The sequence below is a fragment of the Chinchilla lanigera genome, unplaced genomic scaffold, assembly GCF_000276665.1.
Source record: "Chinchilla lanigera isolate Chin_1 unplaced genomic scaffold, ChiLan1.0 scaffold00043, whole genome shotgun sequence".
Lineage (NCBI taxonomy): Eukaryota > Metazoa > Chordata > Mammalia > Rodentia > Chinchillidae > Chinchilla > Chinchilla lanigera.
In genome coordinates, this window is record NW_004955444.1 from 10,958,789 (window position 1) to 10,982,856 (window position 24,068).

The following is a 24,068-nucleotide window of genomic DNA, read 5'->3' on the forward strand; positions in this document are numbered from 1 at the left end:
ACTAAAGAACAATCTCTCAGGAATATGTATGTGCATACATGCATACATGTAGTCAAACAACAAAGAAAAAAGCAAGATAATAAAATTGAGTATAGGATGAGGTTGGCTATTATCAGGTACAGTTACACAAAGCTTTCAGCTACATCAATAATAAATTATTCTTCAGTTGTACATACTAGATATTCATTTTGTTATTCTTTTTATATTTTGATGCATGATATATTCATATTAATTTTTAGAGTAAATAAAATATATATTAGATTTACTGAAGTCTTATTAGTTGTGATTTTTTTCTCCTTTGGTCCTAATATATTTCATTCCTCACTTAACATCAATATCTGTCTTAGCCAATCAATATTGCTTATTCATTTCTATGAGAAAATGAAAGCAATCAAAACAGAATTTGCTGATCTTCTCACTAACAAGCCCACCAACTATTAGCATTCGGTCCACAGTGACATTTATAGTATCACTTCTTTTCTAAGGACTGCCATATAGAAAGTACTCCAACATTTGTGGAGTGAATGAATGCATGACACAAAGTTTCAATAATAAATAATTCACTAATACATTACCAGCATCACCAGTTATTAGGGAAATAAACAAAACTACAATAAAATACTGCTTCGTGCCCATAAATATGGCAATAATTTTAAAGACAGACCATAATCAATGATAGCAATGACATGGGGGAAATGGAACTCTCACTTTCTGGTAGGAATCTAAAATAGTACACATTATTCATAGTAGCTGAAAAATGGAAACTTAGTTGCCCACAAAATGATGAATGAATAAACAAAGGATGGTATATCTGTACAGTGAATTATTATACAGCAACAAAAAAGAATCCAGTGCTGATTCTTCTAGAATATAGATTAACCCTAAAACATTATTTTAAGTGAAAGAGGACAGTCACAAAGACTACACTTGTATGATAAAAGCATAGTATGTATTAGATGAAATTTTCAGAAGAAGCAAAGCTACAGAGACAGAAAGTACATTAGTGGTTATCTAAGGCTGAATGATTAAAAAGCCTTGGGAACAGCTGTGGGTATGAGATTTCCTTTGGGGATGATGAAAATATCCTCACCTTTGGTTGTGGTAATGGTTGCACATTCTGTGACTATACTAAGAACAAATAAACTACACTTTCGAAGAGTGGATTTTGCGGTCTGCACTTGGCGTGACTCGGGACATGCTAGAGGGGGGTGAGTCTGCACTCTGTTCTTCCTCCATTGTCTCCGAGATGGCAGGGTCCTTGAGAGGAGTGTAGGGACACACACCTTTGTTGAGTAAACCCCAAGACCTGAGACACAGGACAACAGCCGGGCCCCAGGTGCATGTGCGCACACACGCCTTTAGAGGGCACAGTAACTGGTGAGACCAGCAGTGTGGAAGTGTCTGAAGCAGCAGTAAGGAGCCAGGAGTTGGACTCCAGAGAACTCCAGCACCAGAAGTGCAGTCCCAGGCCCCACATCCAGAGGCCAAGGTAAGCTTCATACCCAGCACATTTCTGGGATTAAATATGGGCACTGTCACAGAACTGTGTTAAGGGTGAAGTCACTACAGATCTTATGGAAATTCAGAAGATCATCAATAAATACTTTGAAAACTTTACTCTCATAGGATGGAAAACAGAAGATACAGCCAGATTCCTAGATACATATGAATTACCTAAGCTGAATCAAGAAGATATAAACATTCTAAATAAGCCAATATCAATTAATGAGATTGAAAGTGTAGTTAAAACCTTACCAACAAAGAAAAGCCCAGGTCCTGACGGATTCATTGCTTAATTCTTTAACAAATTTAGAGATGATTCAATGCCAATACTCTTCAAACTCTTTAATGAAATTGAAAGGGAAGCAACACTCCCTAACTCTTTCCTGGAGGTAAATATTATCTTGATACCAAAACTAGGGAAAGATATAACCAAAAAGAGAACTACAGGCCAATCTCCCTAATGAACATAAATACAAAAATCCTCAATAAGATACTAGCAAACAGAATTCAACAAATCATCAAGAAGATTATACACCGTGACCACATGGGATTTATCCCAGGGTTGCAGGGATGGTTCAGCATACACAAATCAATAAATGTAATACACCATACAAACAGAGCCAGAGACAAAATCACATGATCATCTCAATAGATGCAGAAAAAGCTTTTGATAAAGTTCAGCACTCATTCATTATAAAACCCTACCAAAAATTGGAACTGATGCTCTTTATCTCAGTCTAATAAAATCCATCTATGACAAAAGAACAGCCAACATCATACTAAATGGACAAAAACTGAGAGCTTTTACTCTAAAATCAGGAATGAGGGAAGGATGTCCACTGTCACCTCTCCTTTTCAGTATAGTTCTGGACACACTAGACAGAGTAATTAAACAAGAGAGAGAAATAAAAGTCAGAAGGACAGGAAAGGAAGAAGTGACATTATCATTATTCGCCAATGACATGATATCTATATACAAGACCCCTACTGTTGGTGTCAATATAAACTGGTGCAACCACTTTGGAAATTAGTCTGGAGATTCCTCAAAAAATTAGGATTACAGATCCCATTTAACCCAGGTATTCTCCTTCTGGATATTTTACCAGAAGAATTAAAAATATCATACTACAGTGATATATGTGCACCCATGTTTACAGCAGCACGATTTGTTATAAAAAATTTTTTTGAAACAAGCCAAATGCCCATCTCCTGAGAACTGGATAAAAAAAGATGTCATATTTTTATAAAATGGAGTATTACTCAGCTATAAAGAAAACACGCAAGAGTAAAGGGCAACAGGGATGTGGGAAAAGAGAAGGGAAAGAAGGAGAAATTTTGTATGTATGTATATACAGGATAGTTAACATAGTTGTTCTACTGTCTTCTATTTCTTTGCTGAAAGAAATTGTCAGGGAGTCCTTGATTGATCAATATTGCATGTCTCTATCTGTTTTCGTGAGAAACCACTTTGAAGATATCAATATGTAATACAACAAGCACTGCTAATTTCTTACCACTTTGTTTGTAACTCTGTATTGTCTGTACTGTTCTTTTGCTATTCTTAAAAGGTTATCTGTCTGTTAAAGTTTGCCTCCTTTTATTATTAAAATAAAAAAGAGGGGTAAAGTCAAGGTTTTTATAGATAAATGGATGCAACTAGAGATCATACTCATAAGTGAAATGAATCAGACTTGTACGTGTAAACATCATATAATCTCCCTAGTGTAGGAAACTGAAAGCGTAAATAAAATCTGAAAGGTACAATAGATAGTGTGAAAGGCAAAGAAGCTTCTTAATAGGAAAGAACAATTGGAATAAGGAAAGGAGAAAAGAAAGAAGGAAGGAAAAATATATGTATAAATACAGAAGATAGCTAAGAGAATTATATACTGATTTCTATCAGTTTATTTAAAGGAACAGTTAATGTTTAATTGTTTGATCAGTCTTGCATATCTATATTTGGTAATTTGAGCAACTACTTTGAAGATAATAATAATAAATAACACAATAACCATTGTTGATTTCCTATCATCTTTTGAAATTCTGTATCATTTTTATAGTTTTTGTGATGTTGTGTTTTTGTCTTTGTTTTTGTTCTTTTCTCTTTAAAATAAAAAATAAACAGAAGGGTGAATTTCATGATGTGTGAATTATATCTTAGTAATGCTACTAATGCATTAAATTTGTTTTCAGATTTTTTCATTTTATGGCCGTATAGAATATGGCATGAATTTGGGATAAGAAGATGAGGTGTCAGAAGACAAGATGTGAGTATTTCTTCTAGGTCTATCAAGAACTACTATTGAGATGTTGAGCAAATTACTTAATCATTCTAGACTCCATTTTCTTATTTGTAAATCAGAAAAAGCATAATCACTAGTTTGGATTGTTGTTATAACCAAATTTTTAAAAATATCGAAATATATCTAGTATAATGCAGCCCTAATAGTTGTACATATTCCTTCCTCTCCCTTTATTTTTTGCATCCTCCTATTTATGACCTAAAACTTTACTATTTATTTTGGATAAATAAACTGATAAAGGCTATACATATAACATAAGTTCCTTTGTGTTTTACACACATTTTCTCCCACTATCAGGTCATGGACAAATTCACTTCATCCTATCTTCCCCTACATCCTTTCCTAATTCCTTTTTCTTGCCCTGATTATGTCAAAGTAAACCTCTTACATCATCTCTTCTTTGTAATTATTCCCAGTATATATTTCTAAAAAAGCACAGTGGCATTTTTGGTGAATAAATATAATACCATTATCTCACCTAGCCATAAATCAACAATAATTCGCTAATAACAGCATATATTAAATTTTTAAATTTCCCTGATTATCTCAGGAAAATTACCTTTTATCTGCATGAGTCAGGCTCTAAGCAAGATTCTACTTGTGATTCACTGACAGTCTTTCACATTTCTTTTAATCTACTCTTCCTCTATTTCATTTTTCTTTTATAATTTTTGATTGTTTGAAAAATGTAAAGTTTAGAGATTTTGTCCTATAAGTTCTGCACAGAATACATTTTTTCTTTGCATTCCTGCAATGTGTTTTGAAGTCCCCCTCTCCCCCTTGTGACTTCTGAAAATTAGCAGTTAGAACTAGGTGAAAGTTTGTTCTTGTTTTTGTCCTTACCGGTAGTACTTCAAGGGAATGGATCTACTTTCATCAGAAGGTACGTAATACCCCATTGACTCTTCTTCAGTAATGTCAGCAGCACTGAACATTTTGCTTAAATCAATTAATTCATCAAATTGCCAAATGATGATGGTCTACTTTCATAATTCTGTATTCATTTACTTAATGGAATATTGTAAAGAAAAATTTCCTGCCATTAAATACTTGGTTATCCTGAACTACACAAGTTGTACAGAAAAGACAGATTAAAAATTTTATTCTTTCCTTTTACTTTTGTCAGTTTTTTTAAAATAATAGCTTTGGATCTCTAATATCATCCAAAGATTTTTAATGAGGGATTTTTAAAATAAACATAACAATTTAAATTTTATATAATGCAGTACAATGCAGCTCTTATTCTTTCCAATGTTCAGATTTTCTCCACTCTTCCCACTGGGATATTATTTTTCAGCTGGCTCCTAAACCCTCTTTTTTTTTTTTTGTTTTTTCTCCGGTACCAGGAACCGAACTCATGACCTTGCGCTTGCCAGGCAGGCGCTTTTGCCACTGAGCTAAATCCCCAGCCCCTAAACCCTTTTGATAGAATCTTAGTTCTTGCTTTTTTATATGATGAGACATAGTTATTTCTTTTTGGACATTCTCTGCTCCCGATTTGGCATCAGCCATTGGTCAATGGACACTGATTCCTTTAAAAGTGAAATAATACTTAACAATGAATCTCAGCACTGTATGAATTTTTATTGGAATGATAATAAAAGATAAATTTAAGAAAATTTATTTTTCAAGTATTTTATTTTTATAAAATTCATACTTATGAAAAATTGTAATATGAAAAAGAAAAACATAATTTCAGGTCAGGGATTGTGATTCCACCTGACTTGTCTTTGTTGCCCAGGATTGCTTTTGCTATTCTGGGTCTCTCCTGATTCCAGATAACTTTAAAAAATGTTTTCTCTAGAGCTGTGAGGTACTCTAATAGTATTTTAATAGGAATTGCATTGAATCTGTACAGTAATTTGGGTAGTACGGCCATTTTTCACAATATTGGTTCTTCCTATCCATGAGCAGGAAAGAGTTTTCCATTTATTGAAATCCTCTTTGATCTCTTTTTCCACAGTACTATAGTTTTCATTGAATAGATCTTTTACTTCTTTTGTTAGATTGATTCCTAAATACTTCAGTTTCTTGGATGCTATTGCGAAGGGTATGGTTTCCTTAATTTCTCTCTCGGTTTGTTTGTTATTTGTGTATAGGAATGCAATTGATTTTTGGGTGTTGAAGTGTTATCCAGCTACACTGTTGAATTTGTTAATTAATTCAAGGAGTCTTCTTGTGGAATTTTTGGGATCTTCCATGTAAAGTATCATGTCATCTGCAAATAGTGATCATTTTAATTCTTCCTTTCCTATTCTTATTCCTTTTATTTATCTCTCTTGTGTAATTTCTCTGGCTAATGCTTCTAGAACTATGTTGAATAGGAGTGGTGACAACGGACTTCTTTGTCTGGTTCATGATTTTAAAGTAAAAGCTTTCAGTTTTTGTCCATTTAGTATGAGGTTGGCTGTTGGTTTATCATAGATGGCTTTGATCAGATTGAGATAAAGAACATCTATTCCTACTTTCTGTAGGGTTTTTCTATCATATAAAAATGCCACAAGTTTTTTATACAGTCCTCAGTGGCTGGACACTTGGGTTGCTTCCACAATTTAGCAATTACAAATTGCACTGCTATGAACATAGGTACACATATATTGCTGTAATATGATGTTTTCAGATCTTCTGGGAAAATACCCAGAAGGGGAATAGCTGTGTCAAATGGGACTTCTAGATCTAGTTTGCTGAGGAATCTCCACACTGATTTCCACAGTGGTTTCACCAGTCTGCATTCCCACCAGCAGTGGAGATGAGTTCCTATTTCTCCACAGTCTCACCAGCATTTGTTATTGGTTGATTTCTTAATGATAGCCTTTTTTACTGGGGTGAGATGAAATCTCAGTGTTGTTTTAATTTGCATTTCTCTAATGACTAATGATGTTGAACATTTTCTCATGTATTTATTTGCCATTTGTATTTCTTTATCTGAGAAGTATGTATTGATCTCCCATGCCCATTTTAGGATTGGGTCTTTGAATTGGGGGAGGTTGATGTTTTTAAAGTCTTTATATGTTCTAGATAGAAGACCTTTGTCTGAGGGAGAGCCAGCTAAATTTTTTCCCCAATTTATGGGCATTCTTTTTACTTTGCTGGTTATTCCTTTAGATGTGCAAAACCTTTTCAGTAAGGTGAGGTTCCAGTTGTTGATTCTTTGAAGTATTTCACTTGTGGTTTGGTTTTTGTTCATGAGCTCTCTGTCTTCAAAATTTTTACCTACTTTCTCTTCCAACAGATTTAGTGTTTCTATTTTAATATTGAGATCTGTGATCCATTTTGACTTTAGTTTCATGTGTGGTGATAGACTTATGTTTATTTTCAGTTTTTGGCAAGTGGCAAGCCAATTTTTCCAGCACCATTTATTAAAGAGGGTTTCTGTAGGGTTTTTATCATGAATTTGTGTTGGACTTTGTCGAAAACTTTTTCTGCATCTATTGAGATGATCATGTGGTTTTTGTCTTTGGCTGTATTGATATGGTGTATAACATTTATTGATTTGTGAATATTGAACCATCCCTGCATTCCTGGAATGAATTCAATTTGGTCGTGGCATATGATTTTCTTGATTATTTGCTGCATTCTATTTGCTAGTATCTTATTGAGTATCTTTGCATCTTTATTCATTAGGGAGATTGGCCTGTAGTTCTCTTTCTTGGTTGGGTCTTTCTCTGGTTTTGGTATCAGTATGATGCTTGCCTCCAGAAATGAGTTAGGGAGAATTGCTTCCTTTTCAATTTCATTGAATAGTTTGAGGAGGGTTGGTATTAAATCTTCTCGGAATTTCTTGTAAAATTCTGCTGTGAATCCATCAGGACCTGGGCTTTTCTTTGTCAGTAAGTTTTTAATCATGTTTTCAATCTCATTAATTGATATTGGGTTGTTCAGGATTTTTATATCTTCTTGATTCAAGTTTGGTAATTCATCTGTCATTTCTTCTGAGTTTTCTATACTATCAGAGTAAAGATTTTGAAAGTAGGTATTAATGATCTTTTGCTTTTCTGTAGGATCTGTAGTGATTTCATCCTTTTCATTATACTACAAAACTACTGCGATAAAATCAACCTGGTACTGTTTAAGAAACAGACCTGAGGATCAGTGGAACAGACTGGAAGAAAGAGCCACAACCACAAACACACTCAGCCACCTAATCTTTGATAAAGGGGCCAAACAAACTCACTGGAAGAACGATCGCCTCTTTAATAAATGGTGCTGGAAAAATTGGCTTGCCACCAGCCAAAGACTGAAAATAGACCCAAGTCTATCACCATGCATGAAACTAAAGTCAAAATGGATCACAGATCTCAATATTTAAACAGAAACATTAAATCTATTGGAAGAGAAAGTAGGTAAAAATTTGAAGACATAGGAGTAGACAGAGAGTTCATGAACAAAAACTAAACCACATGTGAAATATTTCAAAGAATCAACAACTGGGATCTAATCCTACTGAAAAGTTTCTGTACATCTAAAGAAATCACCAGCACAGTGAAAAGAAAATCCACAAATTGGGAAAAGCTTTTAGCTGACTGTCTCTCAGACAAAGGTCTTCTATCTAGAACATATAAAGAATTAAAAAACATCAGCCCCCCAAACTGAAAGACCCAATCCAAAAATGGGCAGCTGAGATGAATACACACTTCTCAGATAATGCAACACAAACGGCAAATAAATACATGAGAAAATGTTCAACATTATTAGTCATTAGAGCAATGTAAATTCAAATAACACTGAGATTTCATCTCACCCCATTAAGAATGGCTAGCATTAAGAAATCAATCAATAACAAATGCTGGTGAGGCTGTGGAGAAATAGGAACTCTTCTCCACTGCTGGTGGGAATGCAGGCTGGTGAAACCACTGTGGAAATCAATTTGGAGATTTCTCAGCAAACTACGTTTAGAAGTCCCATTTGACCCAGCTATTCCCCTTCTGGGTATTTTCCCAGAAGATCTGAAAACATCATATCACAGCAATACATGTGCACCTATGTTCATAGCAGCACAATTTGTAATTGTTAAATTGTGGAAGCAACCCAAATGTCTGTCCACTGAGGAATGGATAAAAAAATTGTGGTACTTTTATAAAATGGAATATTATTCAGCTATAAAGAAAGATAAACTCGAGGCTTCTACAGGTAAATGGTTACAACTAGACACCATACTCATAAGTGAAATAAACCAGACCTCCATGTGTAAGGAACATATTGTCTCACTAGTGTAAGAACTTGAAAGAGTGAATAAAAATTAGGGGGTATGATAGACATTGTGAAATGAAATGAAACTGCTCAAAAATAAAGAGCAGCTGGGATGAGAGAAAAGAGAAAAGAAAGAAGGGGAAATTCTGTATGTATGTATATACAGGATAGCTAACACAGTTGTATTACTGACTTCTATTGTTTTTCTGAAAGGAACAGTTAATGATTAATTATTTGATCAATCTTGTATGTCTTTATTTGTTTTCCTGAGAAACCTCTTTGAAGATATCAATAAGTAATACAACAACCATTGTTAATTTCCTACCAGTTTATCTGTAACTCTGTATTGCTTGCATTGTTCTTATGGTATTTTGTAATTGGGTGTCCGTTAGTGGGAAAAAAAAAAAAGAAAAAGAAAAACAAAGAATTCCCATACCCTTTGCCTCAATTGTTCAAATATTGTTAAAGTGATAACAGCAACATTGTTGTGTGATATTTTGCGTATAATTTCCACTAACATTTTGTCTTATCATTTATAGATATGTAAACATATGTTTATATAAATATATATAAATTTTATGTCTATGAAGTTTTCTCAAAATGACTGCTGATGTGATGATTCTTTGTTCTAAACCCTTCAAAATATAGGATATTTTCACATATGGCAATAGTATGATGATCAGAATCAGTAATTAATAGTGAAACAATATTAATAAGCTAGCCTTGTTTAAATTTCTCCAATTATCCAGTAACTCATGAAAAAAGGAAAATCCTGAATCACATGCGGCATTCAGTAATCATTTTCAAATTTCCTTTAATCTCAAACAGTTTTTAGTCATTGATGTACATGACTTTAATGTCTGCAAAAAGTCTGGTAACTTTACTTTCTAGAAGATTGTACAATTTATATTTTGAAAATGTTTCCTTGTGATTATATTCAAGCCATGCATTTTTGAAAAACATGACAAGCAATGAGATATTTTTTCATTTCAAAAGGCATATGGTATTGATTTTTTTTCATGAATGCCTGTACTAACCTTAATGATTTGGTTAAGGTAGTGTCTTCCCACTTTCTCCAATGTAAAGTTGCTACTTTTCTCTTTTTTTTTTTTTTTGTTTTGAAGAGAGTTGTAAAGAAAAAAAGAACAATAGCAAATTACCAACATCACAGACATAAGCAAAACAAGGCAAGAACATTAAAAATTATATAGAGTTTCCAAACAAAATGATAGGAATTAACAGTGGTTGTTATATTACATCTTGTTTTCTTCAGCTAAATTGCTCAGATTACCAGATGTAAGAATGGAAGATTGTTCAAACCATTAAAAAGAATAAGAAGTAATTATTTTAAAAAGCCATAGAGATGATACAGAGTTTCACTAGACAAGATGGTAGGAATTCACCAGTGGTTGCTCTGCTGCATATTGTTGTCTTCAAATCAGTTGCTCAGGTTACCAGATATAAGCATGCAAAATTGGTCAAAATATAAAAAATTTTAAGCATTAACTGTTCCTTTCAATAAACCAGCAGACATGAGCTACTTTTCTCTTGTTAATTAAAAAGTATTCTCTGGGAGGGGGTAACTTTGAAACTATGTAAATATCCTGGAATTCATCAAAATTTCACCCACTAACTTGAACATATTTTGTTAATCCTTGCCTGCACCTGTACTATATTTGCCATTTTGCAGTTTTCTAATCCTGTGCAATCCTGTGTCCTTAATCCTTCAAATTTGAAACCAGGATTATAGAACTTTTACTCAATCTTATTGATCTTACACATATATTTTTCTTCCTCACATCAAAAATTCTAGTTCTTAAAGATATTAACATGCTAACTTCTTTGGTATATGACACAGAGTGTAAAAAAAATCCATTATAAGTACAACAACATTATCATTAACAACATGATTAATAAAAAATTTAAGAGTACATTGCTATTCTCTCTGTACTGGGAGTACATCTCCCTACAGTCAAATCCCAGCTTCTAATGACTCCTGGACATTCATTTCCATGTGTTTGTGCCATCAATTTGAAATGAAATTCCACTAAATTGTTTCATCTTGCCTTGGTTATTTGAAATTATTACTTTGAAGATTTCACTTTGTTTTAAAATTATATGAAAATTTCACAATTCCAAAGTAAAATAATCAAAATTCTAAGAAGTCAGTCTTCTATCCCTATCCTCTCTTCTCTACTTCTTTTCTTATTCCTACACTCTGTATTTTCTCTTCTGACATAAGTAACTTTTTAAAAACAAGTTTATGTGTGTGTGCATGTATGTACATATGTATGTATATATTGTACAGTATGACAGGTTTTGATATTGTTTTGTTTTTAATATTAGTAAACATATATGTATATTTTCATTTTACTTTCCTAGATAAATAGTAACACAGCATAAATGTTTTTCTTCTTGCTTTTTTCATTTAACAATGTATCCTGAGGATCATTCTCTGATCCTGTATATATTTTTTCCTTTGTACAGGTATTTAATTCTCTATTTTGTGGATATAGTAAATTTATCCAGTATTCTTTTAATTTACATTTTGTTATTTCTACTTCTTTTCTACTAAAATAGCATGACAGGCAATGTATCACACATGCAGTTCTCTTCCTATTTGTTTAGTGTGGCCTTGAAACAGGCCCATAGAAACAAGACCATGTGATCAATGAGTATCCGCACAGAGAATGTTTAAGCTACTCAGCATTTCCATTCATGGTACTTGTACTGTTTTGCATTCCTACCAGCAATGTGTGAAAGTGCCTGCTTCCCCAGAAACTCACTGAAAGAGTATTTTGACAAACTTGGAGATTTTTGTAAACCTGATAGATAAGCAGTAGTGTTTAATTTTCACTTCTCTTATTTCAAATGAAGCTGAGCATCTTTTCACACAGTGAAGGATTTTTTCCTCTGTGAAGAATTTCCTTATAGAGCATGCTGTAGTAGAATTTAGATCTTTCATTCTCTATTTTGAGAAGCTCCCTATAATTAGAGATACTAAGCCTGTGTCTGTGAAATAATTCCAACTAAGTTTCCTTGACTGTCACTTTCTGTATTTTGTTTATGAGAGCTTTTAAAAGGCAAATATGGACAAGAACCACACTGGCAAAAGATACAGCAAAGCATATATGATTATTTTCCTTAATATTAGAACTATTGATGGGGATACAGCTCAGTGGCACAAACACCTACCTGCAAGTGCAAGGTCCTGAGTTCGATTCCTGGTACCACAAAAAAAAAAATTAGAACTATTACCTTGTTTAAAAAAATTAAACATATGTTCAACATAGCACAAAAAGTAGCTCCATGGATTTTTCCCACTGCTAAAACTATCAGGTGATGCCTGAGTGGTCACACATGAGTGGATAGGGGATGTGACAATACAGAAGAGAAGCCAGTCGAAAGGGTCATGGCAATTTAAGTCTGCCCTGTTGGATCTAGGAAATATCAAAACCATTGGTGAAATAATAATTCAAAAGAGCAACAGAATCCAGATTTCTTTGCCTGAGGAAAATTCTTAGAAATAAAAAGTGAACAGCTACACCAAGCTGTGTGGCAAGACAACATCCTTACTTCAAGAAAGTCAACTTGCCACTACTGGTACATTTAGTGAAGCAACTATCAAATAGCAGATGGCCCATGGCATATAATGTCTGCAGTGGATTCTGGTGTTACCTATACAACCATTCTAAAATAATTTGAAATAGGTTTCCTTTGAGCTGCTTAACTTTTCCAGAAGGCACAACAAAGCAGTGAGAAGAATGGCTTTGGAGTTAAAGCGTATTCCTGCCTCAGTTCTGTGGTATATTGTTCATATCTATAAATTTGCTCCAGTTGACAAACTCTCTGAAGCTTTTATTTTCCCACTTGTAAGCTGGAGACAACAAAAGCTTCCTTCTAGGGCTGTAGTGAGTGTAAGGGAGGACATGTACTTTAAGCAGTCAGAACGGTGCTACCTGTAGGTCTGAATACTCTAATTCCCTGCCCTTTTTGACAACAGGGACTGGTTCTGTGGACAGAGGGGTGGGGGCAGTGTGGCGTGGTAGATGGTTTCAGGAAGATTCAAAAGAGCATACAACCCACATCCCTCCTGGTAGGGTTCGTGCTTCTATGAGAATCTAATGCCACTGCGGATCTGACAGGAGGCTGCACTCACATGGGACTGCGAGTGATGGGAGCGGCTGTAAACACAGGTGAAACTCCACTCACTCTCCCGCCTCTCACTTCCTGCTGCAGGCTCCATTCTTAACGGGGCATGGGTTGGTCTGTGGCCCATGGGATTAGGAACTCCTGCTAAAATATACGCTTTTCTTAAGCTAGAACATCAGGAAAGCCAGTCCTACGCTTCTGGGCTGTCCGGTGGAACTGTGCTGCTAGAAGTTTGCTTTTCCATTATGACATCAGTCTAAGTCAGTAACCATTAGTCTAGGAAGTCCCTCCCACCAAAGCAATGGTCTTACTAACTGAAAGTATGATTTTAAATTGTAGTAAAAATACGTAACATGAAATTATCATCTAACCCTTTCTAAGGTACTGTTCAGTCATTGAGCACATGTCATTTGTCTGGCAAAACAAATTTTAGACTCATGAAACAGCTCTCCATCTTCCCTACACTCAGCCCTTCACACCTACCACTCCTGCCCTTATAAATGTGACTACTTAATGCCTCATATAAGCAGGATCATATGCCATTTGTCTCTCTGTGACTGGCTTATTTCATCAGCGCAAGTTCCTCGAATTTATCGGTGTTGTACACTGTGGCAGTAGTTCCTGACTAATAGAACTGAATAATGGTATTGCACGTATGCACCACATTTGCTTGTCCATTCAGCACTGATGGGCATGTGGGCTGCTTTCACCTCTCTCCTGTTTGCGATCAGTGCTGCTATGAACACTGTGTGCAGATACCTCTTAGAGATCCTGTTTCCAATTTTATCGGATATATATTTAGAAATGGGATTGCTTGGTCACTTAGTGCATTATTCCAGGCTTATGAGTCTAACAAAATGCCTTAGACTAGGCAATTTACAAAAAAAGAACAAAGAACTTTATTTCTCACAGTTCTGGAGGCTGGGAAGTCCAAGATCTTGGTGCCCGAAGCTCAGTGTCTGGTAAAGGCACATTGTCTGTTCGCTACTTCTTAGTGACTCCTTGCTGCGTCCTCACACGGAGGAAAGAACGAACACTGTGCTCTCACGTGGCAGGAGCAGCACAAGGGTCAAGTGGGCTCCGTAAAGCCCCTTGATAAGAAAATGAATTCCATTCATGAAGGTGTGGTCTCCTGACCTAATCACTTCCTAAAGTTCCACCTACTGATATCATTACATTGGGGATTAAGTTCAATAAAAATGTGGAGGGGTACAAATATTAAAACCGCAGCATATGGCAATTTTATTTAATTATCTGGAGAACCGCTATGCTGTTTTCCACAGTGGCTGCAACATTGTATATTGTCATTAACAGTGCAGAAGGGCCCCAACCTTTTCACAGCCTCGCCAATACATGGTATTTTCCGCTGTTGCTGCTTTCTCCTGGTAACCGTGTTACTGGACGTGAGACAGTATCACGCCATGGAGTGACTTGGATTTTTCTAACAATTAGCCATGTTGGGCATCTTTCCATGTGCTTGGTCATTTCTCCATCATCTATGGAGAAATGTCTATTCAGGGCTTTTGCCTACTTTTCATCAAGTGTTGTTTAATTTTATTGAGTTGTGAATTCTTTATATATTTTGGACAGTAGTACCTTAGCAGAAATATGCTTTGGGAATGTTTCTCCCATTCCACAGATTTCTTTTCACTCAGATGACTGTATCCTTTGGTGCACAGAACTGTCAGAATACTTCTGAGGTGCTAGTGACTACATTTTGCAAAATCTGCTCCACTAGGACAAATGAAACAGAGTTTTCTGAGAATTCAGTAGCAGGAATGGTTTCTTCTCCCACGGACAACTAGTTTGCTGTGACCTTGTGGACGGCGATGACACTGACTGGCCAAAGTTCGACTGTGGAGCAACTGGAGCAGCAACCCAGAACCTCAAAACTGCGTTCTGTCCCTGAGCTTTATATTCAGCCTAAGTTCCATTCATTTCGCAATGACTTCCCTGTACACTTCTTTGAAATTTTCATAGTCTGGATGTTTTAACAATCTACATGAAATTATTTCTAGCAGGAAATTAGTGTTATTTTCAGTAGCTACTAAAGCCGTCTAAATTTTACAGAGAAGAAAACTAACTCCCATCATTTATAGATGATTTCCTGGAGGCCACATGGTTAGTAAATGGCAAGTGCCAAGATTTCACCAACGGCCTGTCTAGACTTTTCCATACCACTAGGATACTTCCATGGTCTGTGAACACAAATACACACAGGATGGGACAAGGAATGTCATCTGAAGCCGTCACTATACATTCCCAGAAATCACGAAAGGTGAGGTGGCTCTCTGCAGAGTGACCAGGGACAGCTGGAACTTGATGGATGGGTAGCAGTCAGAGCGGAGAAGATGACATGAACAGAAATATGGAACTGAATAAAATGTGACCTGGAAGTAGCACAGTCTGGCTACTTTACCCTTATATCCCTTGTTGGCAGGGTGCGGTGGCGCACGCCTGTAATCCCAGCACTCAAGAGACTGAGACAGGAGGATCACTGTGAGTTTGAGGCCAAGTGGAGCTACATAGTGAGTTCACAGCCATCCTGAATTGCATAGCAAGACTGCCTCAAGCAAGCAAACAAGCAGCTGCCCTATCCATTGTTGAGTACAGTACAGAGTATGAATACAGAAGAGGGGAAAAAATAAGAGGGTGAATAGAAAAGAGGATAAAAAAGCTTAAGATACAGATGGAGACCTAATTCTAGTCCTAAAAATCAGTGTTTAATTGGGAAGATAGCAGGGAGTCTAGAAAAAATTTTCCATCTAGTGGTCTTTCCCTGGACTCAGAAGCTGAGGTAGTAAGATACTGAAGCAGCTCTCTCAAGCGAAACCTGTAAGAGAGTGAGTGAGGAGGAGAGGAAGCAAGGCAGAGGTGTGGGTCCCTTTAACACTGCTCTCAGCCGGATGCCACTGAGAGCTTTGGAATGTGAACAGTATCTCAAGTGTAATTCAGTAAGCCACTGGCTGAGCACCAAACCAAGCATCGCTGGCCAGCATAGGTCCCACTAGAGAAGAGGGAGCTCAAAAGCACCCAGCACTCACAGCAGTTGAAGGCCAGGTCACATTGCCTTGGTGGTGAGGAGCTGAGCAGACACCAACCAGGGCTACTTTATGGCATTTCGAAGGGTGAATTAGAATCATAGGTGCCAGAGGAGTAAAAATATTCATGAAGAAGACTACCATTTGGGACAATGGCTATGTAGGCAGAACAATGACTTCTCAGTGGATTCCATGTTTTGATGCCTAAAACCTAGGAATATGTTACCTTACACAGCAAATAAAACATTGCAGGACTGAAGTTCCTGAGATAGGAAAAATCACATGGATTATCCAGGTGGTTCCAACCTGGCATGATTCCGTACACTGAAAGGTGCTTTTTGGCTAAAGTGAGCAAGATGAGGTATTGCTCACTCTAAAGATGCAGCAGCCTCCAGGGGTGTGAAAAGGCAAAGACACAGATTTCTGCAGAACATTCAGGAAGAAACACAGCTCTGACAGCAACCTGATGTTAGCTCATGGAGGTTTGTAGTCAATTTCTAAACTACAGACCTGTAAGTTAGTCAGTTGGTGTTGTTTTAGTTTGTTATAGCATCGTGGAAAGCCAGCACATTGGCTAAGAGAGGGAAATGCAAAGAATGATGTGTTATCATGGAGCTACCATAATTTTTTTTTAAATGTCCTTGATAATAACATTAAACTCTGTTTTATCTTTCATGGGAAGTAAAATTAATAATTTTATTGTGACTCATAAACTACCTTTAAAGACATAGAAAAATAAACAAAATGGCAGTTGAATTGAAATGTGACTGTAAAACACTATTTTATGAGCTAAGAACAATATGTATTTATTGAATTCTTAAAACTGGTAAGGGACCAAAATGAAGAAGCTGTATTTGTTCTTATTACTACAATGAAGACACTGGTGCAAAGTCAGCACAGGCTGGAAGTCATTATGACTGACTGCTTTCCAATAGCTGCTTGAGTTTGGCTATTTCTTATTTAGGAAAATTCATGACAGTAAGCTTCATGGTCACCAGAGGGTGCTACGGCACAGGCTCCTGGCTCATCAGAGGGCTCCTGAGGCACAGAACTGACAGAAAGTATGGCTCCAGAAGCCTGGGATTCTTTTGTGTTATCTGGTACCCTTGGGAAGCAGATATGAGAGTGGAGTCATAAAAAGATTATTTATGACAACTGCTGACATCTTCCTCAATAAAAATCCAAAATAATATGTATGGAATACAATCCAGCAATTTCTCTTAAGTTTTCAAAATTAGAAATAGTAGATAAATCAATGAAACTTATCAGCATGGTGACATTTTGTTAGCTGGATACTCTCTGTTCTAGATCGGAGGGAAAAGAGAGGGTATGAGAGAAGGGTTGGTCCCGAGGGTGGTGACTGACCATTGTCAGAGCATCCATAATTTATCCAGTGTGGATCACATTCTGTTCAGTCAAAACATAATGAAAGTTCCTTGGATCATCTAAAACCTATAACCAACTGAGATGTTGCAAGTCCAAGAACAGGAAAAAGGAGAGATGAGAACCAAGTAGAGAAACAATCCCCAAAGCCCAGGCAGTGGTCATGCGGTCAGGGCTTTGTGGCGTATATTGGAAAAAGCAGGTGAATCTAGAAATGATGATCATATAGTTGCACTTAAGAAGCACACAGGTCATAACTGCAAACGATAGGGTTACTAGGTTTCTGAAAATTGGAAGGAAGGTCATAACGTAAGGAGGCAAAGTATGCAAGACAATAAGGTCACTGAGAAGGGACCTAGAAAAGCTGAACAAAGCCGCAAGACCATGCCCAATTTTTATGTTTGTTGTTCTATACAATTAAGGTCTAGTTTTTCTGAGAGTTAGTACAGATATAAATTAAATTAAATTTAACATATATGATAGTTATTAAAGGGTCTTGGATTCAATCCCTAGCACCACAAAAAAAAATGCAGAGAGTAATATTCATGTATGTATTTCTTGAATCAGAATGCATTTTTATGGTACAAAATTCAAAAGTTGTATTTTGTTTGAGGGAGAATGTTAACTTCATTGTTTTTGCAAAAAAAAAAAACCACAATTTTTATATCACCTTTACTATTTTAAATGACATGATTTACGTGATCTCAGTTTTGTTTGTTATCATTCCCTATCTATTAATCTGGCCACCAAGCCAAATTTTAATACATTTTTTGTTCAGGCAGATATCTGGACTGATGTTAACCAAATATGGATGGCATCAATGTTTCCAAATACTACACCCTTTCTATATTCCTGATGCCAGATTTTTTCATAAGAACACAGATAACAACAGACTGAATGCACAAGCAGATACAAAAACCTGTTAGTTTTCACTGGTGCCAAACATTAAATAGATTTTCATGAAGTAATTGAGGCCACAGTCTTACTAATATTTTACTTTGGAAAATAAAACATTTGTATAAGTATGTGTGATTTTTAATGTAATGGTTTTAATCTCTGCTATTTTTACAATTATAAGCCTGTAAATTTTTATCAGTTTTAATTTTACAATGGCAAGTATTAATAGGTATATCCTGCACAAGGCAAAGCCTTTGGGGAGTCCTTTTAACTATTAAGCTTTAGAAAAGAATCATGAGACCAAAACATTGAAAAATTCTGCCTTAATGACTCCTAAAAGTATGGCTCTCAGTCGAATCTCTTTCCTCTGCACCAATTTATGTAAACATGCTTAATAGGCAACTCAAAATAATTTTGAAACAAATTCTTGGTTTTATCCCCAGTCTGACAAATTTGCTCTTTTCCTAGTTTTTCCCATTTTGCATCTGGTTGGGTGCTCCTTTTCCAACCCTAGGATTCTCATTAACTGACTCCTTCTACAACCGATTCATTAGCAATTCTACTGACATTCCTATTAAAATGCAATCCTAGTCATACCACTGTGGCAAGCTATCATAAATATCAATGCAGTTAAATCGCCAGCATAGTCTCTTGGCATCTTGGAAAATTAAAACAATGAAAAAACCTAAATGATTAAGGTTTTCAAAGGGTAGTAATAGAAAATTAAAAGTGCAGTATCTTTCATACCATCATCCAAATCTAAATAATTTACACAATATATTATTTTTCATTTTTCAATATAATTTAGTCATTAAAGTGATTCTGTTTTCTGTAACCAAATTTTGAAGGCCATGATGCAAGAGAATACGTGATATATACTTGATGAAATAATTTTCATAGATGAATATAAGCACGTAACTTTGAAAATTTTACAACATTAAGACCAAATAAATTATATTTCAACATTTTGTATATTTCCAAAACTTTTTTAAATATAGATGATGGATTAAAATGTAAGTTTTATATTTTCTTTTTATTAGATATATAGTTCAACTTACCTTATCAAGTTCATCTGAAATTGCAATACCTGGGATTAAAAGAGATTTATAAGAAAAAGTTTTAGAAACACTCCTTAATAACCTAATGTTTAAAAGAACAAAAGTTTTATCTACAAAACTAGTGCATTTTCTGTTCTGTTTTTATTCTTCGCATCAGTTCTTCCAAATATGGCAGCACATCCTTTCTACCAGTGAAAACCAATTAAGAATTTAAGTCAGCTCTCACAGCCGGGACCTGCGGAAACAATGCAGATGGTGCAAAGGAAACAAAACAAGTACCGTACTTCTTGTAGTTTGTTACAGGCAGAACAAACTTCGAAGCACAACTGTGGAAATACTGTCTCCATGTTACAATGACAATAAAATGCAAGTGAGCTTGTTACGGTTTTGTTCCTTTCAGTGACTTACACTCCTATAGTGAATAAATATTAAGATGGAATGGTGACTACAATGGCAAAATTTAATTTTTTTGTTTGGTTTAGGAAGAAACAGAGAGAATGTTTAAGGCCCTTTGACAGCTTCTGAGCGAGTGTTTACTTCTCTACATGGTGGTGACCAGTCAATCTTTATTACCAGCATAAACTTCATCCCGAGCATTTGGGCATTTCAACCTCAACATGTCAGACAAGGACACCATCCACCTGAGTCAGGACAGAAGAAGTAAGGACAGGTAAAAAGGGGACAAGGGATATCAGGATTTTAAAAATAAGGACTGCAGCTTCAGGACACAAGCCCAGTTTAAATTTCTTTTTTCTTTCTCCAAAATCACAATAAGCCTGGGCATTGTCCTTCTATCCAGAAATGGAATTTTTCCATTACCTTTTATGTACTAATGAAATAAATTGTTTCCTTTCACCCAAAAATAGCCTCTCCCTCTGCATGGGCTACAGTTCTACTATCTGTGAGGGCTGTCACCTATGAACAGGCTATCACCCTTCACCCACAGAAAGAGCTGTTACTGCCTTTCATGAGTAAACGGAAATCCTTCTCTCCATTTATTCACCAGCTATGTAGATTTTCACTCCCAAATCTCTTATAAGTATATCCAGACCCAGACTGTGATGCACTTCTCTATTAAGGGCCCGCATTCTATTTCTTTGAGTGTGTACTTCTGAATTTCTGCTTAATACATTTCCTTTATGCTTCTTACAGACTTGTCTTCACATTTTTTTTTCCTCCAACAGAAGTCAGAGAACCTGCAACTCATTCTAAGGGTAGGATGGATTTACTCATCCTCCTCACTGCTTTGGGAACCCCTCGTATGCCATCCTGTGATACTCTGGGCTCATTTTGATTTTATTTATTTTTTCTTGAAGAGTGACATGCCCAGGGCTGAACACAGGCTCTGTGGATTGGGTACTGGAGTAATCGTGGCCATCCTTCAGGTTGAAGGTAGAGGACAAAATGGAGCTGGTGTCAAATTTCCCTGGAGGGTAGGCCTGAAAGATTAAAATTGAAGTCCAAGGGAACACAGAGAAAATAAGGATAAGATTTCAAGCTGAACTTCAGTAGACTATAAAGAGCAAGAAGGAGTTGAAAAGGAAAACCTGAAAATAGTCTCCAGAAAATAAATCAAAGAAACTGTTCAGATCCCCTTCCCTGTTTAGATGTAAAATCCATGCAGAGGGTAGAGCGGGTACCAGTTTCTATCACATCTCCTGTCACCAGATGGAGGGTCTCCAGGGATTCTCTACAGGTTTTTGGTGTCTTGAGACACACAGAAAAGGCAGTGAAAGTGTACATTTATTTAAGGCAGAAAGGAGGTGCATTTTACAAGGCAGGAGCAGGCTGGTGAACAGACTCACAGGACCCAGAGGATAAAGGAAAGGGTCTTGTGTATCCAAAGTTCCTGGACTGGCTTCTCCCACATGCAGTTAAGGCATTGGGACATTTGGCAAAAATTTGCTCGGCCTGGAGCCAGATTAAACTGCTCTAGCTAAAGACTTGCTTGGCTCCCTGCCAGAAGTTAATGGAGAATTAAAAATATCACTTTTCTGATTGGTCCTGAAAACAACACCCGATTGAAAGGAGGGACTGAAAATACCGGTTTTCTGATTGGTTTTGTATACAGTACTTACGAGCCATAGACTCATCTTCTTTTTTTTTTTTTTTTTTGACTTTTGACACATTCTGCCCAGTTAGTTGTCCAGTTTGCCCCAGCCCTAATCTCCTACCTCATTCCCCACCCTACTAACCTAATGAATCAACTGTATGCAAAGCAAACAAAGAAAAACAAAACAAAAACAAAATCACATTTTTTACCTCACTAAATGGCATCATTCTTTTCCCTACTAGGGATAAAACCAGAAATGCAGGCATATTTGAGACACATTCTTCATAGCAGTATTCCATGGCATTTTTTTTTTTTTTTTTGATAAAAGTAACTAAGAATTTTAATGTGTCACAGTATGGACAGTCTGACTATCACTTCACAGGTGGGGCAGGTGGCTTAAGCTTAGCAATTATTCAGACTTGCTGTGCTGTGACGGAAGCTCCTTTAAACAATTCAAGAAGAGACTCTTGGAGCACTGCGTGGGAGGTGGGTCAGATCCCTGCTCAGTGTACCTCAGGGCAGGACTCTGAAACATGATACTGCAGTCAGGAGGAAATGTGAGACAGATAAGAGACCCCAGAACTTTCTGGGTAATGATAAACATTTCAAAAGACCTAGTAGAAGTCACGCATTCACAAATGTTTGACTTTTAAAAATTTATGAAGCTACACATGATCACTTTGAATAACGCAAATTTTACAAAAATGTAGGAATTTTGACATACCACATGGTTTATGTCACACTCTGCAGTACTTTTAAATACAATATTCCAGTTCATGAAAGACAAACAGGTTTTAAGTGCTTATATTTATAGTAGTACATCTTACAAAAGTGTTTGCTTCCAATATAAATTCAAGGCTGGTACTGCGTTCTTATTTAAATGTAAATATTTAAAGAATTGGTCCATTTAAAGAGACAGGATAAGATGAAATAAAATTCTCTTTCTCATTCTAAATCACAACGTTTATATATCTGGAACTAAATAACCCATGGTTCAACTAATTAAAATATTTGAGACTCATGAGTTTTAAAAATTATTGCGCTAATGTCCTTAGACTTAAAACGAGACATTGCTTATTCGATTTTTAGAAAGTTCTCAGTTAATTTTTAAATGTTTTTTACACTTCAGATTTATGAGTCCATTATTCATAAAGATAATAGCAATAAATTTATTTATCTAAAATGTAGCCAAGAACTGGCAAGTACAACAAAACAAAACAAAAATGTGAGTGGTAAAATGTATACCACATACCACCAGCTTCTCTCAGTTACAGGAAGCTTTATGAGGTGTTAGCTATCAGGGCCGAAAACCTTCAGTGATATAAAATGAAGATAAAGTGATGCTTCCCTGAATACACATTTTAGTAATAGTTATTTGCCAGAGAAGAAAACTCAAACTAGTTAAATGCAAACCTTGGGTTGAGGAAAAAATTATGCCCCTCATTATTCCAAGTGTTTGGTCTGAGTGTATTTTGATCAAATATCTATTAGATTTTTTCTTAAATTTGCATATTTTAATGACTTTGCCTAAGAAATTATCCAAACAAATCTCCATTCTATTATACATAATTATTTCATCTTTCTATTCTCAATGTCAAAATGCCTAGGGTATTTTTTACTTTTTTATTCCATTTTTAATCAAAGTTTACACTCATTAAAAACAGCTGAAAAAATTGTAATGAAACATTTCTTCACAGAAGCATGAAGCTCTAGTGGGAGTCCTTTACACTGATTACCCTGAATAGTCATCCCAGGGTCTAGCAGAACGTCCACAATTATTCCCTGAGAAGAAATGAACAACTTTTAGGCATTTATTGACTCTTGAAAACCATCACAGTTTATGCTGAGATTTTTAAGTTTTATAGAGACTTGGACTCTTTCATAGCAGAAAAGATGAAAGAAAAAAAATGTAGTGAGTTGCTACAAAATATAAGAAAATAAGGCCAAGGATTTAGTGTGGGACCCTTAATTTGGAGGAACACATGGTTCTTGTGAAAGTCAAACCGAGAGCTTAAAGGAAATGTCCTACCAGAGAAGCCGTAGGAAGCATGGCTTAGAGCAGTGGTGGTGTTCAACTGAGGAGAAAGCACCCTTGAAGAAACGGGGGAAGTGAATGATTTCAGAGTCAGCTTCTCTTCTAGATAAAGAGGCATGTCAGGGATGTATTTCCTAATTCTGCTGCCACTGCAAACTGATCTAGATAGTTTCTACTTGAATCCTTCAACTTCTGGGCTTTCTTGTTTATTTTAATCTCTAAAAAGGACTCAGCAATGTCAGAAATTTATGACAGAATACAGTTCTCACATCCTCAAATGTGTGCTGTGTTCTAGCATGGAAACCCGAGCTATATGCTTCACTAAGACTTGCATCTCCATTACTTCAGTCCTAGAGGGAGAGTAAGGTGATAGCCATGAGAGATAGAAGCAGCAATTCTTCACCATTTTCTACACCTTAGTCAGTGTAATTTGTTTCCTGGAAGTGGTCAGAA

The 24,068-nt window shown here is 36.0% G+C and overlaps 1 protein-coding gene across 3 annotated transcripts in view; it reads right to left on the bottom strand.

Annotated features, from left to right (window-relative positions):
* The window catches only part of LOC102006622 (chromosome unknown open reading frame, human C8orf34), a gene marked incomplete in the record, with an annotated part of 371,108 nt that overhangs the window by 258,092 nt on the left and 88,948 nt on the right, over nt 1-24,068 (bottom strand). For all 3 annotated transcript variants that reach the window (XM_013518173.1, XM_013518172.1, XM_013518171.1), the window contains 1 exon segment: nt 19,528-19,556. In XM_013518173.1, the coding sequence (XP_013373627.1) occupies nt 19,528-19,556 (29 nt within the window).